Below are 18,937 nucleotides of genomic sequence, written 5' to 3' on the forward strand. Positions count from 1 at the left end.
GGTGGAGGGTTTATTGTGGTGGTTTATGGCCATGGCGACATTTGGAATGGCAGTGATGCGATGTTTGCGGGAGCGAGTTGTGAAGGTAAAGGTCGTGGCTGTTGGCATTGCGGTTGGTGGTTGTTGTGTGATGGCGGTTCAGACGTGGTTGGTTCAAAATAAATACAGAACAGAAAAAAAACGACTATCTCAAAGGGTCGGAGCACAAATGAATCACATTTATTCCCTCGAAACAACGGGTTTGGGGCTAACTACACATGTGCTTACAGAGATCTCACCTACGTCACCTGAATGGTGGTTTGCAAATTTCCTCAACCGCAACAATAGACGTACTGACGTTACAATGGTAGGTAATTAACAGACGTACTCAGGTAACAATGGCAGGTAATTAGTCGACGAACTCACGTGACAATGGCAGGGAATTAACAGACGTCCTCACGTCACAATGGAAGGTAATTAATCGACGTACTTTCGTTACAATGGCAGGTAATTAGTCTATGTACTTACATTGCAATGGAAGGTAATTAATAGACGTACTCACGTCACAATGGAAGGTAATTAATCGACGTCCTCACGTTACAATGGTAGGCGATTAATCGACGTACTCAAGTGACAATGGCAGGGAATTAACAGACGTCCTCACGTTACAACGGAAGGTAATTAATCGACGTAAGTGTGCTGTGTCACGTGATTGGGTGTTCGTATATCATGCCTCGCCCGCTAGGGGTGGCAGGAGTGTGCTTCTGGTCGCGCAATAAAGCGGAGTAGATGGTGGCCCGCGTGCTTCTTGCGTCCCACTGCATCTCGTACACTCTAGTTGGCTGACGAGGATGGTTGAATACGGACTTATGCCCGTTTTCGACGGGGACGACTTCGAATTGTATTCGGAGCAATTGGAATGCTATTTCCACGCGAACGATGTGGTCGACGAGAGCAAGAAGAAGTCGATCTTGCTCGCTTTGCTTTCGCCGGAGCATTATCGGCTGCTGGGTGATTTAGTGGCACCGAACAGGCCCCGGGATGACGGGGGAAGGTAATTTAGGTAATAATACAATGGAAGGTAATTTAGAGACACCCTCACCTTATCATGGCAGGTAATTAACAGACGTACTCACGCTACAATGGTAGGTGTTTAATAGACGGACTCAAGTTATAATGGAAGGTAATTAATAGACGTACTCACGTTACAATGGTAGGTAATTTGGAGATGCACTCACGTTACCATGGAAGGTAATTTAGAGACGTACTCACGTTACAATGGTAGGAAATTTAGAGACGTACTCACCTTACAATGGTAGGTAATTTAGAGACGCACTCACCTTATAATGGCAGGTAATTAAGACGTACTCACGTTACAATGGGAGGTAATTTATCGAGTGCTCACGTTACAATGGCATGTAATTAAGACGTACTCACGTTACAATGGTGGGTAATTTAGAGACGCACTCACGTTATAATGGTAGGTAATTGAGACGCACTCACCTTATAATGGCAGGTAATAAATAGAAGTACTCACGTTACAAGGCAAGTTAATTGCTTGACGTACTCACGTTATAATGTTGGGTAATTCAGAGATGCACTCACCAAAATAATGGCAAGTAATTAATCGACGTACTCACATTATAATGGTAGGTAATTAGACGAACTCACGTTATAATGGTAGGTAATTGAGACGCACTCACATTACAATGGAAGGTAATAAATCGACGAACTCACGTTATAATGGCAGGTAATTAAAAAGACGAACTCATTACAATGGTAGGTAATTAAGAGACGCACTCACGTTGCAATGGCAGGTAATTCACAGATGTACTCACGTTTCAATGGAAGGTAATTTAGAGTCGCACTCACCTTATAATGGCAGGTAATTATTAGACGTACTCACGTCACAATGGTGGGTAATTTAGAGACGCACTCACCTTATCATGGCAGGTAATTTAGAGACGCACTCACCTTATAATGGCAGGTAAGAGACGCACTCACCTTATAATGGCCGGTAATTTAGAGACGCACTCACCTTATAATGGCAGGTAATTAATAGACGTACTCACGTTACAATGGAAGGTAATTTAGAGACGCACTCACATTATAATGGTTGGTAATTAAGACGTCCTCGCATTATAATGGTAGGTAATTAATAGACGTACTCACGTTATAATGGTAGGTAATTAATAGACGTACTCACGTTCTGTGCAGACAGACAGACAAACAAATGGGTTCAAATGCAATACTCTCTCCTCTGGCAATAATCATACTATGAATTTGCAATTGGTCAGTGGCTTTGACACCAATAAAAATTTTATTACGGATCTTGGGCATCAAAAAGCTCCAGATAATTATATGTGGCTTTTTGATGCCCAAGGTGCAATTTAAATGCTCTTATGGCGACGAGGTGCTCCATTTGAAACTGTTTGTTCGATAATTATAATTAATTGGAGTAATTATAATTCCTCCCCTTGGAGTAATTTTCTCTCAGTAATTGTCTCAGTCATCTCAGCTCCCCTTGGAGTAATTATAATTATCGAACAAACAGTTTCAAATGGAGCACCTTGCCGCCATTAGAGCATTTAAATTGCATCAGACGTGGAAATAAATGCGAAACAGGAATTTGCAATTTGGTCATGGTGCTTTGCTGGCAATAGCTTATTCTTTAAGGACAACATGGGATCTTTAACATCGACCAACGAGAACAGCACTCAGTAGAGCGCATACTTCTGCCAGGCTGAACGGTTCACGTTTTGTATCCCACTGATAGGCGCGGATCTGCATCCGGATCTTCACCGAAATCGAATCAATTCATCCTGGTGGCACACCCAACCTGTCCACCAAGTTTTGTCCGAATCCGTCCACAACTTTTTGAGATATCTTTGTATATGTCGTTTTTGGCCTAATCTCTTGTGACGGTGCTGCGAAACCATCATTCCTCAAGGGAATGGTACACAACATACTGTGTCGCGGTTCCCGAGATCGTTACTTTGCGAGTCGTCGTTCCAGGTAGTCCTTCCCTTATGTCTAACTCGCTGAAGTACCCGGTAATACCCGGGAAATTTGTCCTATTTTCCTCACGCTTGTTAAACTGAGGCATTAGTTGTATGGAGAAAATTAGGAAGACTTCTTTTATTCCTGAGATTTATGGAACGAAGGCTTTATGCTGCCGTAATCATCAGAGAGGTCATAGTTGAAGGCGGCCTTGAGCCACTCAATGTTTCTCGCAGCAGTGGCCTGCCACTGTCCTGATGTCCTGCCAAAACCCGGACCGAGAAAGCTGGAATGCGAGTTTTGTGCTTCTCTCGCCCGGTGTGACGCTCTATTTGCAGTTCGGCAATGCTCTCTCTGCAGCCGACTCTGCTTGCCTGGCTCTTTCATGAGCAGATCTATCAGCAGTTAGCTGTTGCCGTGCAGTTCGAGAATTCAAATAACAAGAGAATGTGTATGTTAAAAAGTCAACGAATACGAACATTTTGAATTTCAAAAAACCTTAGCGTTTTTAACCATGAAGCCTTTTGTTACGATTAATATGCCGGCACACTATTCGAAAGCCATTTTAAAAAAAAAATATATACGTAATTTTATTTTATATATTTTTTTCATTTCAATGGAAAGCCACTTAGCGCATCCTGGAGCTGAATGTTAGGTCTATATGCGTGTAAAGTTTCATCAAGATCGGTTCACTGGTCAAGGAGCCAATTTGTTACAAACAAAGAGACAGACAGACAAACAGACAGAAGGACAGAAGGACTGCCATTTATATAGTAGATGGCTTGATGTGTCAATATGCTTTGTATGGGATTCGGTATATTTTCCTCCTTTTCCCATCAAATCTGCACACGAACCTCTCCTTCATGCCATGCATATCACAGTCAATTTGCAGATGCGCCGAACCACCACTTGAATTGCGTGCCATTATTCAATGGTCATATCATGACAACCTTCAATATACTCCAACCACCAACGCTACGATGAATGCACAACCTCAAAACACCTTTACAATAATCACGACAATTGAAACATTAACCACATTCGGTGTACGTTCGCTATTGATGCCTCAACCATAAAGAACAACCACAACAAACCACCACACTACAACTCACAGCTACACTGCTGCTACCATCTCCTCAACCACAACCACTGCAGGTGCCCATTACTACCTTTTGGAAGTAACAGAGAGCAATGGGTGCAACGTATCATTATACAGTTGGACTCTGGATGTTCAGGCATCTAACTCAGAGAGCAAGTGTGTGTGCTAAATATAGTGTCGATAACACCAGCGTTCCGCTCAATTGCAGCCCATGTTCGTGCTCGGAGAGCACAACCAAAAACTCTGGCACCATGTTAAGTACGGAGTTTTGTTGGTAAAGGCCCGGTCACACCTTGACGTTTTAGCCAGCGATGGCAACGTGTTAAAATGTATCTAAAACGCTGGCTTACGTTGAACTTTTGATGTTTTTTTTTAAAGATTCGGATGTATTCATAGCGACTTGGTCTTATGTGTAACGCATTGGTAACTACACAGAACGTTTCGTTGTGTTATAGATAACTTATACCAACGAATGCTGAACCTGTTGTCGGCCTACACAACCGATGCCCAACGATAGTCTAACTCAGGCATAGCGCGTTGCACGCATTGCCGACGATGTCGTGACGTAGCCTATTAAAAGGCTGACGCACAACGATTCGAATCATAACTGCCGTAGAAATGGAAGGGTCAAAATCGCGGTCACACCTTGGCGATCTTGCCAGCGTATGCCGACGTAACAAAAAGTGTCTAAAACGTTGGGGCACGTCGAATACGGTATGGGTAAGTTTGGTATGCGTGAGTAGAACGCTAAATACGCTATCATAAGTCGTAATAAGTAGAGTACGTCAAGAAATTTTGAACATGTTCAAAATTTTACGACGTACTCGGCGTACGACACACGTTCCGCATGCGATGGGGATAAGTTTTACACACGATATGTGGACGCTTACACACGTCCACAAAGGCTACTTATAAGCTACTCATAAGTCGAAACACGTCGCGGTAATGTCTTTTTTACGCGAAACTTATTTCTAACTTATGTTTGACGTGCTTTGAACCAATTCTTTACGTAGTCCCAACACACATCGACGTATGTAGACGTATTCCAATGACGTCTTCCGGTCGACAAAAAAAAAAAAAAAAAAAAAAAAATTAATGTATTTCTCGCTTACAACTGCCATATAGACGTGTTCCCAGCGGTTTTGGGAATTGGTATATAAAAATGGTGTTCATAAAAGGGGAACCCAACAGTGTTCGAGTTCCTTTTTGAGTTGATGTCCATGTCAGCAGTAACAGTATCAGTATCAGTATCAGTATCAGTATTAGTATTAGTATTAATAGTAGTTTGTTCATGTTGGCAGTAGTAGGTGAGTGTGAGGGGGAGGGTGTGGGTTATGATGGATCGTCCTTGCATCCGCGTGTCCACGGGTAGGTTCATAGGCTGCCACTCAACGATTTCAATGGCTGCATCTCCACTATTGAAAGTAGACGCTTGCGCTCAACAATTTGATTTTTTTTTTTTTTACACTCAACGACTTTGAAATGGTACCACTCAGCTATTTTCATTGTTTACAATGAACGATTTAAATTGCTGTCACTCGCCTTTGTTTTTTTTTGTTTTTTTTTTTTGACGCTGGGGTTTGGAAATTTGAAGCGTTTCTTCTGAACGTGCTAAATCGCTCAAACCCCACTATTTTAAATAGACGCTGCCAATGGACAATTGGAATCATAGCCAAGCTAGACATCGAAGTGTGAACATCCTCGTCATGCCGAAGAAAAGTTTGAAGAATGCTGCAAATAAGTGTCCTGGCCGTGGCCGTGGACGCTGACGCAAGGACGATCCATTATACCGACGTCTTTCAGCCTATGAGTAACTTAAAAGTAACGTCTGTCGATGTGTGTCAACGATCGCGTAACGTGCCAACAACACGTTAATCATAGGTTAGAAATAAGTTTCGGGTACTCTAAACATTACCTCGGCATGTCTCAACTTATGATTAACTTACAAGTAGCATGTGTTGACGTCTGTCAACGATCGCAGACCGTGCCTACAACTTGTGGCCAGCGTAGCGGAACGTCTGAGTCATACGCCGGCATATGTCGTGAAATTTCAAGCATGAAAAAATGAGGAAAACCGAAAAGTACAACGTTTAAAGCCAACGTACAACGACGTATGGCAACGTACTACGACGTATGCCAGCGTGCTCTTAATGTTATCAAAACTTACCCATAACGTATTCAACGTTTGCCAGCGTTTTAGAAAAAAAATTCAAAAATCGGCATACGTTGGCTAAAATGTCAAGGTGTGACCGGGCCTTAAGGAAGCCCAGAACATAATGGAGCCATCTTCATGGCTGTACCCGTGTATGGGTGGAGCTCGCGTCAGGGTAATCATCCTTGCACAAATGTGGACAATGGGAAACTCCTGCTGCCCATCCTGATCCGCCCGTGGGCTCCTCCCTCGCCAAGTAACTAAAAAGCTGTGCGTCCCGCATGGCATGCTTGCTTGTGGTTCAGCTCGTGGTTCAACAGCGCTCGTGGTTCACAGGATTCAGCCTGGCTTGGTAGCGAGAGCCGGAATGGAGCGAACAGAACAGAGCAAGGGCGAAACCAAGTTCATGGAGTGGAGCGCTGGGCGAGCAAAAGATCCAGGCACCAGATGGAGCACAGTCATAGGGCCAGACCAGTAGCATCAAACACTCACAGACTTCTTTACACGTTAATGAGCTATTTCCTCACACGTTCTTCTTTCTTTTCCATCTCATCCGCTGTAGACGCATGTTCATAAAAGGAGCTCTGTGATTACCCGGGAAAGTCCCTAACAGCTGTCCCCTTCAGGGCGGCCCTAATGATACGCACTTTTATAGTTTCCTCTCGGCACCTCATTTGCATCTCCTCTGACCATGCACCTCAGGACACACTGAATTCCTGATCCCTCCCCCTCCTCAGCAACTGGGCCGCACGGGTTCGTCAACCCGATGTGGTAATCAAGAGGTCACAACCACCTCATTATTTTCTCACCTTTTTTGCTATTGAAACTTTCCTTGGAGTGGTTCTGATAGCGCCTGTCATGTCAACTTAAGGGTCATTCCGTGCCAACTCACCTAAGGGTCCCCAGGTCACCTCCTCAGATTTGGCTGGAAAAATTCTTAAATGTAGATCTATATGGCTCTACCCACCATGTAAAAGATTAGCTTTCAATTCCTCACAGTTTAAAAAATATCTAACTCTCGAGACCTTTGAAATTTGACCCTAAAAATGCCAAATGTGAAAAACTAATTTTTTTCCAACTTCAGTGGCTTATAATTTTATAATAGACTCTAGAAAGCTAATATTGCAAATATTTACTAATTGGCATCCAAATTTTTCAATTTTGGCATCAGATAGCTTCTGGGATGCATATTTCTCACTCTATAGGAAGCTAAAAATGGCGTTTTGGCCAAAACGAGCTAAAATAAGGTGAAACTATAGGAGCCCTCCTGAAAATATGGAACTTAGAATTTTTTTCCTCATAACACAGTGATTATAGGGTCATTATCTATCCATAGATACATTTTTGCTGGGATAACACAGTTAGGTGATGAATTATAAAAGTTTTAACATCAGCATTTGCCTCCGAGGGCTCTAAAATGGACCAATTTTGTCCCCTGGTTTGACCATGTGGCTAGGGGTTTGGGATCTTCATTTTTTCAAAAGATTGCCTCATACAAGATGTGTCTACTGACCAAATAATTTTATCTAACACCCATGGCTTCATCGTAAAATAAATTTTTATTTATATGCACGTTTTTTATAATTATTCACTTTTTTCATATTCAGACGTTTATAAGTCTTTTTTTTTTTTTTTTTTTTGTATACCTTGGTCGAGGCTCGTATGAGAGCTAACACACAACTCACAGCAAGGAGGCATGAGACAAGAGGGGCGGGAGTGGAAGGGACAAAACAGTGGGGAACAGACACATTAGGTGAACTGTGGAAGGGAGAGGGATGGGAATGGGACGGGGAACATGGCGAAGAGAAGATGGACATTTCAGGGACTTTCAGGAAGGAAAGTAGGAGAAATGAAGGAAGTGGGCTTGGGTGGATTATCGGGGGTAGAAAAGATCGAGGATTTGGATGGGGGAAGATAAGAGGTGGTGGTGAACAGCTGTTTTGAAAGCCTGGAGGGAAGAATGTGAAAGAATAGAGTGAGGAAGTTTATTCCAAAGGCGGGAAAAAAGAGGAATGAAAGAGTGAAGATGAGCAGTGATTCGTGATTTTGGTAGTTTTACCAGAAGGGGGTTGTTGGCGGACCTTGAGCGCCCTGTGGAAATGTGGTGGGGACAAATCGCAGAGAGAGCAGGGGGGCAAGGCTGGAGAGGAGTCGGTAGAAGACAGAAAGACCACCGACCAACCTGCGGTGATTGAGTGAGAGGCCCAAAGACTCAGCTTCATTGCGGGAGATGCCGATGATCTTAAATGCCCTGGTTTAGACAGCGTGAAGCCGAGAAAGGTGGGAGGCAGGAGCACCAGCCCAGAGGGGAGAGCAGTACTCCATCAGGCTACGGACAAAAGCTTTGTAAGTGGTCAGGAGCTCAAGAGGGCCGAGGAAGGACTTAGCACGATGGAGGATTCCCAGTCGGCGACTGGCTTTTGAGGCGAGGTTGGAAATGTGACTTTCCCAGGAAAGGTCATGGCAGATAGTGAGACCTAGAAGCTTGAAAGAAAAGACTTCTTCCAGAGGATTGTTGAGAAAGTGGATGGGGGGTTTTGTAAACGGTCCTTTCGAAGAGACATAGTGAGAGTGTGAGATTTGTCTGGATTGAAAGACATGTTCCACGTGTTGGACCAGTTTGTGATTTTATCCAGATCTGCAGTGAGTGAAGAAGCTGCTGCTTGCCGGTCTGAGGGATGACAGATGGTACGGCAGAGGGTGGAGTCGTCGGCAAAGAGAAAGAGGATTTTCCAGAGAGTCCGAGAGATCATTGATGAAAACCAGAAAAAGAACAGGGCCCAGAACGCTACCTTGAGGAACTCCAGCCTGCACAGGAAGAGGGGATGAAAGAACTCCATTTAGGGCCACACGTTGACTGCGACAGGAGAGGAAGTCTGCGAGCCATGAGTGGAGATGGCCTTGAATACCATGGGAAGAGAGTTTGGTGAGTAGGGCAGGGTGCCAGACTGTGTCAAAAGCACGTGATATGTTCAGGGATACGGCTCGGATTTCCTGTCTGGCATTGAGGACCTCCATCCATTGATGGGAGAGCAGAAGCAGCATATCCAGGGTAGAGTGACCTGGTCTGAAACCAAATTGATGATTGGAAATCAAGCCATTGGAGAAGAGGAAGGATTTCATATGTGAGGCGATGATGGATTCCATCACCTTGCTGATGATTGGGAGAAGGCTGATTGGTCTGTAGTTATAGGGATCTGTTTTTGCACCTTTTTTATGCAGGGCAGTGATGTTAGCAGATTTCCAAGCAGATGGCAGATGACCTTGGGCAAATGAGAGGGTGAATAGAACAGAGAGAGAGTGAGCAAGAGCAGAAGAGCAGGCTTTGAGGACACGTGGGCTGATGCCGTCTGGACCGGTTGCAGAATCTGACTCGAGGTTTGAAAGCAAGCTCTCCACCTTGTCAGGAGAAAAGGATACAGAGTCCAGGGACAGTTGGGTGCGACTGGGTAAGTCTTAAATGGAACTATCCAGGAAAGAGTTACTGTAGAATTTTATAAACTGGTATACAAAATTTCAGACTGTGGCATCAGAGTGTCTCTAGAAAGCACATACTCCTAGTTTTAGGAAGCCAAATATGGAAATTTGGCCCACTTGGTACAAAACAAGGTGAACTTGCAGGGATGCACATGAGGCTAAATTATGCTTCTTATTAGACATTAGTGATAAGGATGTTGTTTATTCATAAATACATGCTAATGATTACTTTCGTAAGTGATTGCAAATTCTAAATTAGAACAAATTTGATTAGTTGAGTAGCAGCTTTTTTATTTACAGATATATAGAGACAATGAATAGGTCTATATTTCATGGGCTTTGTTACTGTGAAGCAAATGATATGGCAAATAATAAAAGAATAGAAAGCCAGCCTAAAAAAAAAAAGTTTGTTTCACAAGACGACCTGTTAAAAAAAGTCAGTTGGGAGGAAGGAATTTTTTATTTATTTAATTTTTTCACTTATTTTGTAAGTATTTCAATGTTATACATGAATTTTAAATGCAATACTCATCATTAATGAAAAACAAATATGAACTTGCACATTGTAGAAACAATTTAAGACTGTCAATTTATTCAATGTGGAAACAAAATCAAGATCAAAAATAAAATTTGAAATTAAGCAAATTTCCCCAAATCCTAAAAAAGATCCCAGTACTTAGCAATACATTTACTCATAAGGGAGGATCTTACGAAACAAGATTTTATTTGACTTACTGTGCACATTTTTCATGTGAAACTGGAAAGGATCACAACAGGTCTGTCGACACTCATACCGGGAAAGGTATACAGTCGCATGATGTAGGCAAATACTGTCTTCTGAACTGAAAGCAATTCCTGATCTCCATGAAATCAATTCTTGTGACTTATCCAAAGCAGCAACTTGTTTTAGCCCAACCTTCCTTGTATAATAGGTCTTGTGACACTCCTGGTCTAATTTGGTTCCAACAGTGCATCTACTTGTCAAACTTGTGCCACTGGACCCAGGTTTTTCTGCATCCATTTCCTTTGTTTCCTCCTCTCCTTTGTTCTCCAAACAGAAAGACAGGTTGACTGTGCTGCCCCTAGTGTTGTGACAGACCATTACTCCATCAAGTGGTGTATGTCATTACTAATGACTTCAAATAGAGAACTGTAGGACATGTTTTTTTAAATTAAAACCCAAGCATATGTTTGGATTATCATTACAAGAATTTATTTTTGAATAAAAAAATGTACTTATAATTATTAATTTATGAGAAGAATAATCTAAGTTGCAACATAACCTCAGTTAATGCCCCCTGCATATTCACCATTATTGGTCAAAGTTGCATTTTCAACTTCCTACAGATAAAAACATATGCATTTATCAGGCATTCTGATAACAAATCCTTAAATTTCATATGCCAGTTTATAAATATCTGCAGTATCACTTTGCTAGAGTGTTCAGTTTCAGATTTATAAGCTCATGAATATGAAAAAAGTGAATAATTATAAAAATGTGCATGTAAATAAAAATTTATTTTAATATGAAGCCATGGGCATTCAATAAAATTATTCGGTCAGTCGACACATCTTGTATGAGGAAATCTTAAAAATAAAAAAATAATTAAGATCCTAAACCCCTCGCCACATGGTCAAACCAGGGGACAAAATTGGTCCATTTCAGAGCCCTCAAAGGCAAGGGCTTATGGTAAAACTTTTATAATTCATCACCTAACTGTATTATCCCAACAAAAATGTATCTATGGATAGATAATGACCCTATAATCACTGTTTTATGAGGAAAAAATTCTAAGTTGTTCCATATTTTCAGGAGGGCTCCTATAGTTTCACCATATTTTAGCTCGTTTTGGCCCAAAAGCCATTTTTAGCTTCCTATAGAGTGAGAAATATGCATCCCAGAGGCTATCTGATGCCATAATTGAAAAACTTGGCTGCCAATTAGTAAATATTTGCAATATTAACTTTCTAGAGGAGTCCATTATAAAATTATAAGCCCCTGAAGTTGAAAAAAAATGCGTTTTTCCACATTTGGCATTTTTAGGGCCAAATTTCAAAGGTCTCAAGAGATAGATATTTTTGAAACTATGATGACTTGAAAGCTCATCTTTTGCATGGTGGGTAGAGCTATATATATATATATATATATATATATATATATATATATATATATATATATATATATATATATATATATATATATATATCTACATTTAAGAATTTTTCCAGCAAAATCTGAGGAGGTGACCTGGGGAGGTTTTTGAAGTTTTAGGTGAGTTGGCATGAATGACCCTAAAGTAAGACGGTAGAAGAACTTTGATCGGGTTAGCTCTGCCCTGTGTCTTCTTTTGGATATAATTGTATTTTCTTTTGCTGCTCCTTACCAATCCTGACTTGCCCCTGCTGTACAAATTTCCCCTTGGAGTAAAACCATTGCTTGTGCCACATACTATTCCTCACCCCTGCTGTAAATTAATTGCTCGTTATTGCAATGCATCTAGTTCATAGTGCCTTTTACTACGTTAGTCTAGCATTGTCCGCACGTAGTGTTAGCCAGGAGGTTTTACCCCACCGATTGGCTCTACACATTAGCCAGTGCGTACTTGGCAGCTTCGCTCGGCTGCACATGATCAGGAAAGATAAAGCAAGAGAATAAAAAAGGGACACGAGCCCCCCTTGATACTACCAATCCACCAGAAACAGTAACACGCAAAGTAGTGAGAACCCTGTCAGGATTGGCGATACAAATCGGCATTCGTGATTCACTAGCAACCCACCGAGCGGCGGAGTTATCCGCAGCTGATGGCCTCAATAACGCATGTTCGGGAGGAACTTGAGTGCTTCCCTTCGTGGCGAACCTCCAACCCCAGGCCGTAACGCTCTCAATGGTGAAAAATCACTTCATACAATTCTAGTATCTGGATCTGGATAGTCACCAAAATCTAATCAATTCGTCCTTGTCACACAGCCATCGTGTCTACCAAATTTCCGTCGGTGGCAGAGGTAATTAAAGCTGACAGACGGGATGCCCAATTTAACATTCATCCGAGGGACAGCACACACTGATGGATCATCCTGGCTGTGAAACACCGGGATGACAATTTATAGCTGGGTCGAGATTCAAACCCAGGTGAGACAGCTTCGACGTGAGTGTGCATACCTCTAGGACATTCTGCCATCCCATTTCAGAACAACTCAGTTTGATGCAGAATAATATATGTGCACAACACAAGGAAATAATATATAAATCAATAGATAGAAATATCTGTACATGAGTGGCAGGAACAAAGCAACAACAAACAAAGTTACCCCCCCCCCACCCAATGAATGATTGTGCTGGCTCCACATGAAGCAACATGGGATAGCATGATCAAAGGAGAGGTTGAGGAATTAGTCTTCCGAAAGTCGTGTGTGTACACTTCCCAACTTTCGGTGCTCGCTTACTTCTTCCTGGTGCCCGATGCTTGCCTTGTGCAACTCCTCTTGTTGCTGTAATGTGTGCTGATTATTCAGATGCAAACTCTGCATTTCCTTCAGAAGATGCGTCTGCTTGCAAGTATGTCGTACACTTTCCCGGCACAGAGCCTGCACTTCTTCCAAGTCTTTCCTGCAATTCGGCAGCAACGTGCAAGAGAAGCATAAAACCACGAAAGTGACGTTTCCAGTCAAAGGGTTCAAAGGAATTGTATGTTGAAGAAAAAAATTAAAAACCAAGTTTATGAAACTTGTACTATCCCGATTCCGACCAAAAACAAGCCTTCCATTGTGACAACATACCAACAATTTATCGACACATACTTCCTAAACAGTGATGATTTTTCTTATGGTAGACCTCACTCTGAAAGCAATCTTGTTTAACCAACTTAATATTCATCAACCAGTCCAATGAGCAATGGATAGCAGAGGGCACAACGATTGTTTCAAATGCTAATTGTTTATTTGTTTAAGCTGTTGGTATGCTTGCGTTCGTCTAGGGTGTCATCAGTCTTACCATTGCAGCAGAGGCTCCAAAATGCAGTCCGACGATCAATTAAGACAACATTCTCGAGTATTAGTCTATTCGTCTCAAAAAATAGGTTTTAATAAGAAAATACATTTCACACATTTGAACGTCAATTTACACTATTATATGGTCCACGTTGTGAAAGAATGATCAAAATTAGGTTTTCAAAAATTCAACTTTATGATTAGCAAAATAAATCGGTTGGAATGCTATAAAACCACTTCTTTAAAAGCAACAGCATATAAAATGGAGTAAAAAAAACAAAAAACAAACACACACATACACACCTTGTAAATCAACTGATATTACAAGTCGTAACTAGAGCGTCACCCGGTCAAGTGCATACCTTCGCCAGGCTGAACAGTTCGAGTTTTGTATCCCAATGATAGGCCAGATCTGGATCCGGACCTGAACCAAAATATAACACAAGACAATAAAGATTTTGCGACTGGGGTGGAAACATGTGAAATCGAGTGTGCTGAATCTGAAGTCATAATTTTCTCAGCAAGTCAGGATTTTGAGTTATACATATGGTCCAATTACAGTAGCTTGCTATGGTGGGTAATTGAGTGATCATAAATTATTTTTTGTATTTTTGGTTTCAATTATAGCAATACAACTGTTGTAGAATATTATTTCTCATAAAAAGAGCTTTAGAATGCACTTTAAATTATTTAAAATGACTGAAAACTGACCCAAGCTATGAATTTTTAAGTTAAATTTTCCACTTGGCATTACAATTTTTAACTAACCGTAACCCTTATGAAAGCATTGGACTACGACAGTAATGACTTCCAATATCTCAGAGAGAAGTTTGGCGCAGAGAAAACTGATGCTAAACTCAAAGCAGGCATTTTCGTTGGGCCCCAGATCCGAGAACTGATGTGTGCTCCCGAGTTTAAAAAAAAATAAACGGAACCCACTCGAGTTTGCAGCACGGGAAGAATGTGTTGGTTGTGCAGAACTTTCTTGGAAACCATGGAGCTGAACAGTATGTGGAATTAGTGGACAACATGCTCAAGGCTTATCAGCGAATGGGCTGTAGGATGTCTCTTAAAATGCACTTCTTGCATTCTCATCTTGATTTCTTCCCACCTAATCTGGGTGAGGTAAGCGATTAGCGTGGCGAAAGGTTCCACTAAGACATTTGTCATGGAAACTAAGTATCAAGACCGGTTCAACCAAAACATGATGGGTGATTAGTGCTGGTTCCTACAACTAGTGACCAATTCTACACACAAGCGCAAGAGCACGTGTCTCACATTTCTGAACAGGTCTGAACAGTGCCTACGCTGACTATATTGAAAGGAAGTGTAAACCAGGTGTTGTTTGTAAATCACTCACAATGGGGCAGATTTCCCGATAAAGTTTACACCCTTCCAAAGATTACCATGTTCTAAAGTTTTATTAACTTATTTTTCTGCAACTTGTTTATATTCTTGGTTTGTATACTACTCATTATACACAGAGATCAATCATTGCTATCTAAATATGACGTGAAAGTAATTACTAAGCACTGATAGTAGATGTACAATGTGGTGATCTGCAGTAATAAAGTATCCAATACTGTTGCGGAGCCGGACGTCGGCTGCAAGCACGACCACCGGATGGAGCTGCAAGGTCGACTCCGCCGATCACCCGGAGTGTATAGGTCATCACCCCAGATAACTCCGGAGCCGACGGGTCCCTTATCGGACCGAAGTTCGCCAATATTTTGACGGCATGAGGTAGGGTCCACTTGTCCAACTCCAATTTACCGAAGTACTCACGCCATCCAACTCCCGGGGAAATTCACCCTCGACGATGCTCGTATGGAACGAGTCGCTAGCGTACTCGAACCATGTGCGACCCGAGCTGATGGTCACCGAGCTTTCGTCGATCCAAATGTACCTTTTACAGTGGCAACAGCCTGGCTAATTCCCAACACGCAGCATGTCAAACCAAGAAAAGAAACAAAAACGAACTGATACATTTAACACATGGGTTTATTTATAATAGGTGGGGAAGGAGGGGAGCACGTAAGAAGCAGAGTTATCATGACTAATAGAAATGAAATGCAAATAATGTACAAGGCACTTAACAGTTTTACTTATAGACGGGCCCACACACAGACACACACGCACACAGAAGTGGACCCCAATGGTCTTTATTGAAGTCTTCCAGCTCGAGGGAAGGGAGCTGGAGACCAGAGCCTGCACTTTGACCTGTCCACCTTGTGTGGTCTTCGACGATCCGGCTCAACGGGACTCGAACCCGCAACACGATGCCACTCCAAACACCAGGGACGGAGGAAAAGCGTCGGACGCCAGGCACTGCCAAGCCGACCAGACAAGTCGATCTCCGGCACCTCAAACGGCACTCTCTTCCTCTTATGTGGCGACTTCAATTGTCATCACGCCAGTTGGCTAGGTGTGGGTACCTCTCTCACCTGCCATGGGACGTCAGCAAAAGCTTTCTGTGACTCATTGGGACTGACTCAATCGGTCAACTTCCCGACCCGGATCTCAACCAATGGTACTCCATCTCTTCTGGATCTGATTTTGACAAATTTCCCTGACAATATCTGCTGCTCTTCCTTCGCTCCAATTGGTTCTTCTGACCACGTCCTTGTTAAAGTGGACATCTCTCTGGCTGTCATCAGAGAACCACCTCACCGCCGTCGAGTCTGGCATTTCACTCAAGCCGACTGGCAGGGTCTCCGAGCAGCCATCAAACTTACAGACTGGTCTCCTATCACTACTTTCTCAAACATCAACTCATCCTGGGAATTCTTTCAAAGAAACTTGCTCTCCCTCATGCACAGATTTATCCCCTCTCGTGTTCAGTTGTCTTACCCTTCCTCCCGCCCTTGGTTTACTGAAGCTTGTGGCGAGGCAGTTGTCCTGAAACAACTTGCCTTTGCCTCATGGAAAGCAAACCCAACTGAGGGCAATCTCAGTTCTTTCCACAAAGCTCGGAACAAGTGTGTATCTACCCTCAGGAGAGCCAGAAAACAACATCTTTCTCATCTCAAGTCTGAACTCTCAGACCTCTCTCCCTCCTCAAAATCCTGGTGGCGTTTAATCAAATCTGTTTCTGGTGTATGTTCCCCCTCCATCCCCTCCCTTACCTCAAATGGCCGCACTGCTGATTCCACACGTGATAAAGCTGAATGTCTAAACTCGGTGTTTGCAGCTAAATCTTGTGTCCCAAACCCATCACTATCTCTACCCACTTTACCCAGTCGCACCCAACTGTCCCTGGACTCTGTATCCTTTTCTCCTGACAAGGTGGAGAGCTTGCTTTCAAACCTCGAGTCAGATTCTGCAACCGGTCCAGACGGCATCAGCCCACGTGTCCTCAAAGCCTGCTCTTCTGCTCTTGCTCACCCTCTCTCTGTTCTATTCACCCTCTCATTTTCCCAAGGTCATCTGCCATCTGCTTGGAAATCTGCTAACATCACTGCCCTGCATAAAAAAGGTGCAAAAACAGATCCCTGTAACTACAGACCAATCAGCCTTCTCCCAATCATCAGCAAGGTTATGGAATCCATCATTGCTTCAGACATGAAATCCTTCCTCTTCTCCAATGGCTTGATTTCCAATCATCAATTTGGTTTCAGACCAGGTCACTCTACCCTGGATATGCTGCTACTGCTCTCCCATCAATGGATGGAGGTCCTCAATGCCAGACAGGAAATCCGAGCCGTATCCCTGGACATATCACGTGCTTTTGACACAGTCTGGCACCCTGCCCTACTCACCAAACTCTCTTCCCGTGGTATTCAAGGCCATCTCCACTCATGGCTCGCAGACTTCCTCTCCTGTCGCAGTCAACGTGTGGCCCTAAATGGAGTTCTTTCATCCCCTCTTCCTGTGCAGGCTGGAGTTCCTCAAGGTAGCGTTCTGGGCCCTGTTCTTTTTCTGGTTTTCATCAATGATCTCTCGGACTCTCTGGAAAATCCTCTATTTCTCTTTGCCGATGACTCCACCCTCTGCCGTACCATCTGTCATCCCTCAGACCGGCAAGCAGCAGCTTCTTCGCTCACTGCAGATCTGGATAAAATCACAAACTGGTCCAACACGTGGAACATGTCTTTCAATCCACACAAATCTCACACTCTCACTATGTCTCTTCGAAAGGACCGTTTACAAAACCCCCATCCACTTTCTCAACAATCCACTGGAAGAAGTCTTTTCTTTCAAGCTTCTGGGTCTCACTATCTGCCATGACCTTTCCTGGGAAAGTCACATTTCCAACCTTGCCTCAAAAGCCAGTCGCCGACTGGGAATCCTCCGTCGTGCAAAGTCCTTCCTCGGCCCTCTTGGGCTCCTGACTACTTACAAAGCTTTTGTCCGTAGCCTGATGGAGTACTGCTCTCCCCTCTGGGCTGGTGCTCCTGCCTCCCACCTTTCTCGACTTCACGCTGTCGAAACCAGGGCTTTTAAGATCATTGGCATCTCCCGCAATGAAGCTGAGTCTTTGGGCCTCTCACTCAATCACCGCAGGTTGGTCGGTGGTCTTTCTGTCTTCTACCGACTCCTCTCCAGCCTTGCCCCCCCTGCTCTCTCTGCGATTTGTCCCAACCACATTTCCACAGGGCGCTCAAGGTCCGCCAACAACCCCCTTCTGGTAAAACTACCAAAATCACGAATCACTGCTCATCTTCACTCTTTCATTCCTCTTTTTTCCCGCCTTTGGAATAAACTTCCTCACTCTATTCTTTCCCATTCTTCCCTCCAGGCTTTCAAAACAGCTGTTCACCACCACCTCTTATCTTCCCCCATCCAAATCCTCGATCTTTTCTACCCCCGATAATCCACCCATGCCCACTTCCTTCAATTCTCCTGTTTTCCTTCCTGAAAGTCCCTGTAATGTCCATCTTCTCCTCGCCATGTTCCCCGTCCCATCCCCATCCCTCTCCCTTCCACAGTTCACCTGTGTCTGTTCCCCAATGTTTTGTCCCTTCCACTCCCACCCCTCTTGTCTCATGCCTCCTTGCTGTGAGTTGTGTGTTAGCTCTCATACGAGCCTCGACCAAGGTATACAAAAAAAAAAAAAAAAAAAAAAAAAAAAAAAAAATAAATAAAAAAAACCCGATCAATGCCAAGCCGACCAGACCAGACGAGTTGATCTCCGGCACCTCGAACCTGATCACTGCCAAGCCGACCCTTAAGCCCAACCCTTGCGCTGACGTTCACACTGACTTTCACCCCTGATGCTGACGCTGGCTCTGACTGACTGACTT

At 43.2% G+C, this 18,937-nt stretch overlaps 1 protein-coding gene across 4 annotated transcripts in view; it reads right to left on the reverse strand.

The window, feature by feature from the left end:
- The window catches only part of CNTLN (centlein), a 77,689-nt gene that overhangs the window by 44,262 nt on the left and 14,490 nt on the right, over window positions 1-18,937 (reverse strand). For all 4 annotated transcript variants that reach the window (XR_015049152.1, XM_085845599.1, XM_085845597.1 and 1 more), the window contains one exon: window positions 13,152-13,314. Coding sequence is in view for 3 of the 4 variants with exons in the window: in XM_085845599.1 (XP_085701725.1) it covers window positions 13,152-13,314 (163 nt within the window). In the remaining variant the exon portion in view is untranslated. The remainder of the gene's footprint in view (window positions 1-13,151; window positions 13,315-18,937) is intronic.

The sequence above is a fragment of the Eptatretus burgeri genome, chromosome 11 (genome assembly GCF_056783735.1).
Source record: "Eptatretus burgeri isolate ZD-2024b chromosome 11, Ebu_testis_v1, whole genome shotgun sequence".
NCBI classification, from domain to species: Eukaryota; Metazoa; Chordata; class Myxini; order Myxiniformes; family Myxinidae; genus Eptatretus; species Eptatretus burgeri.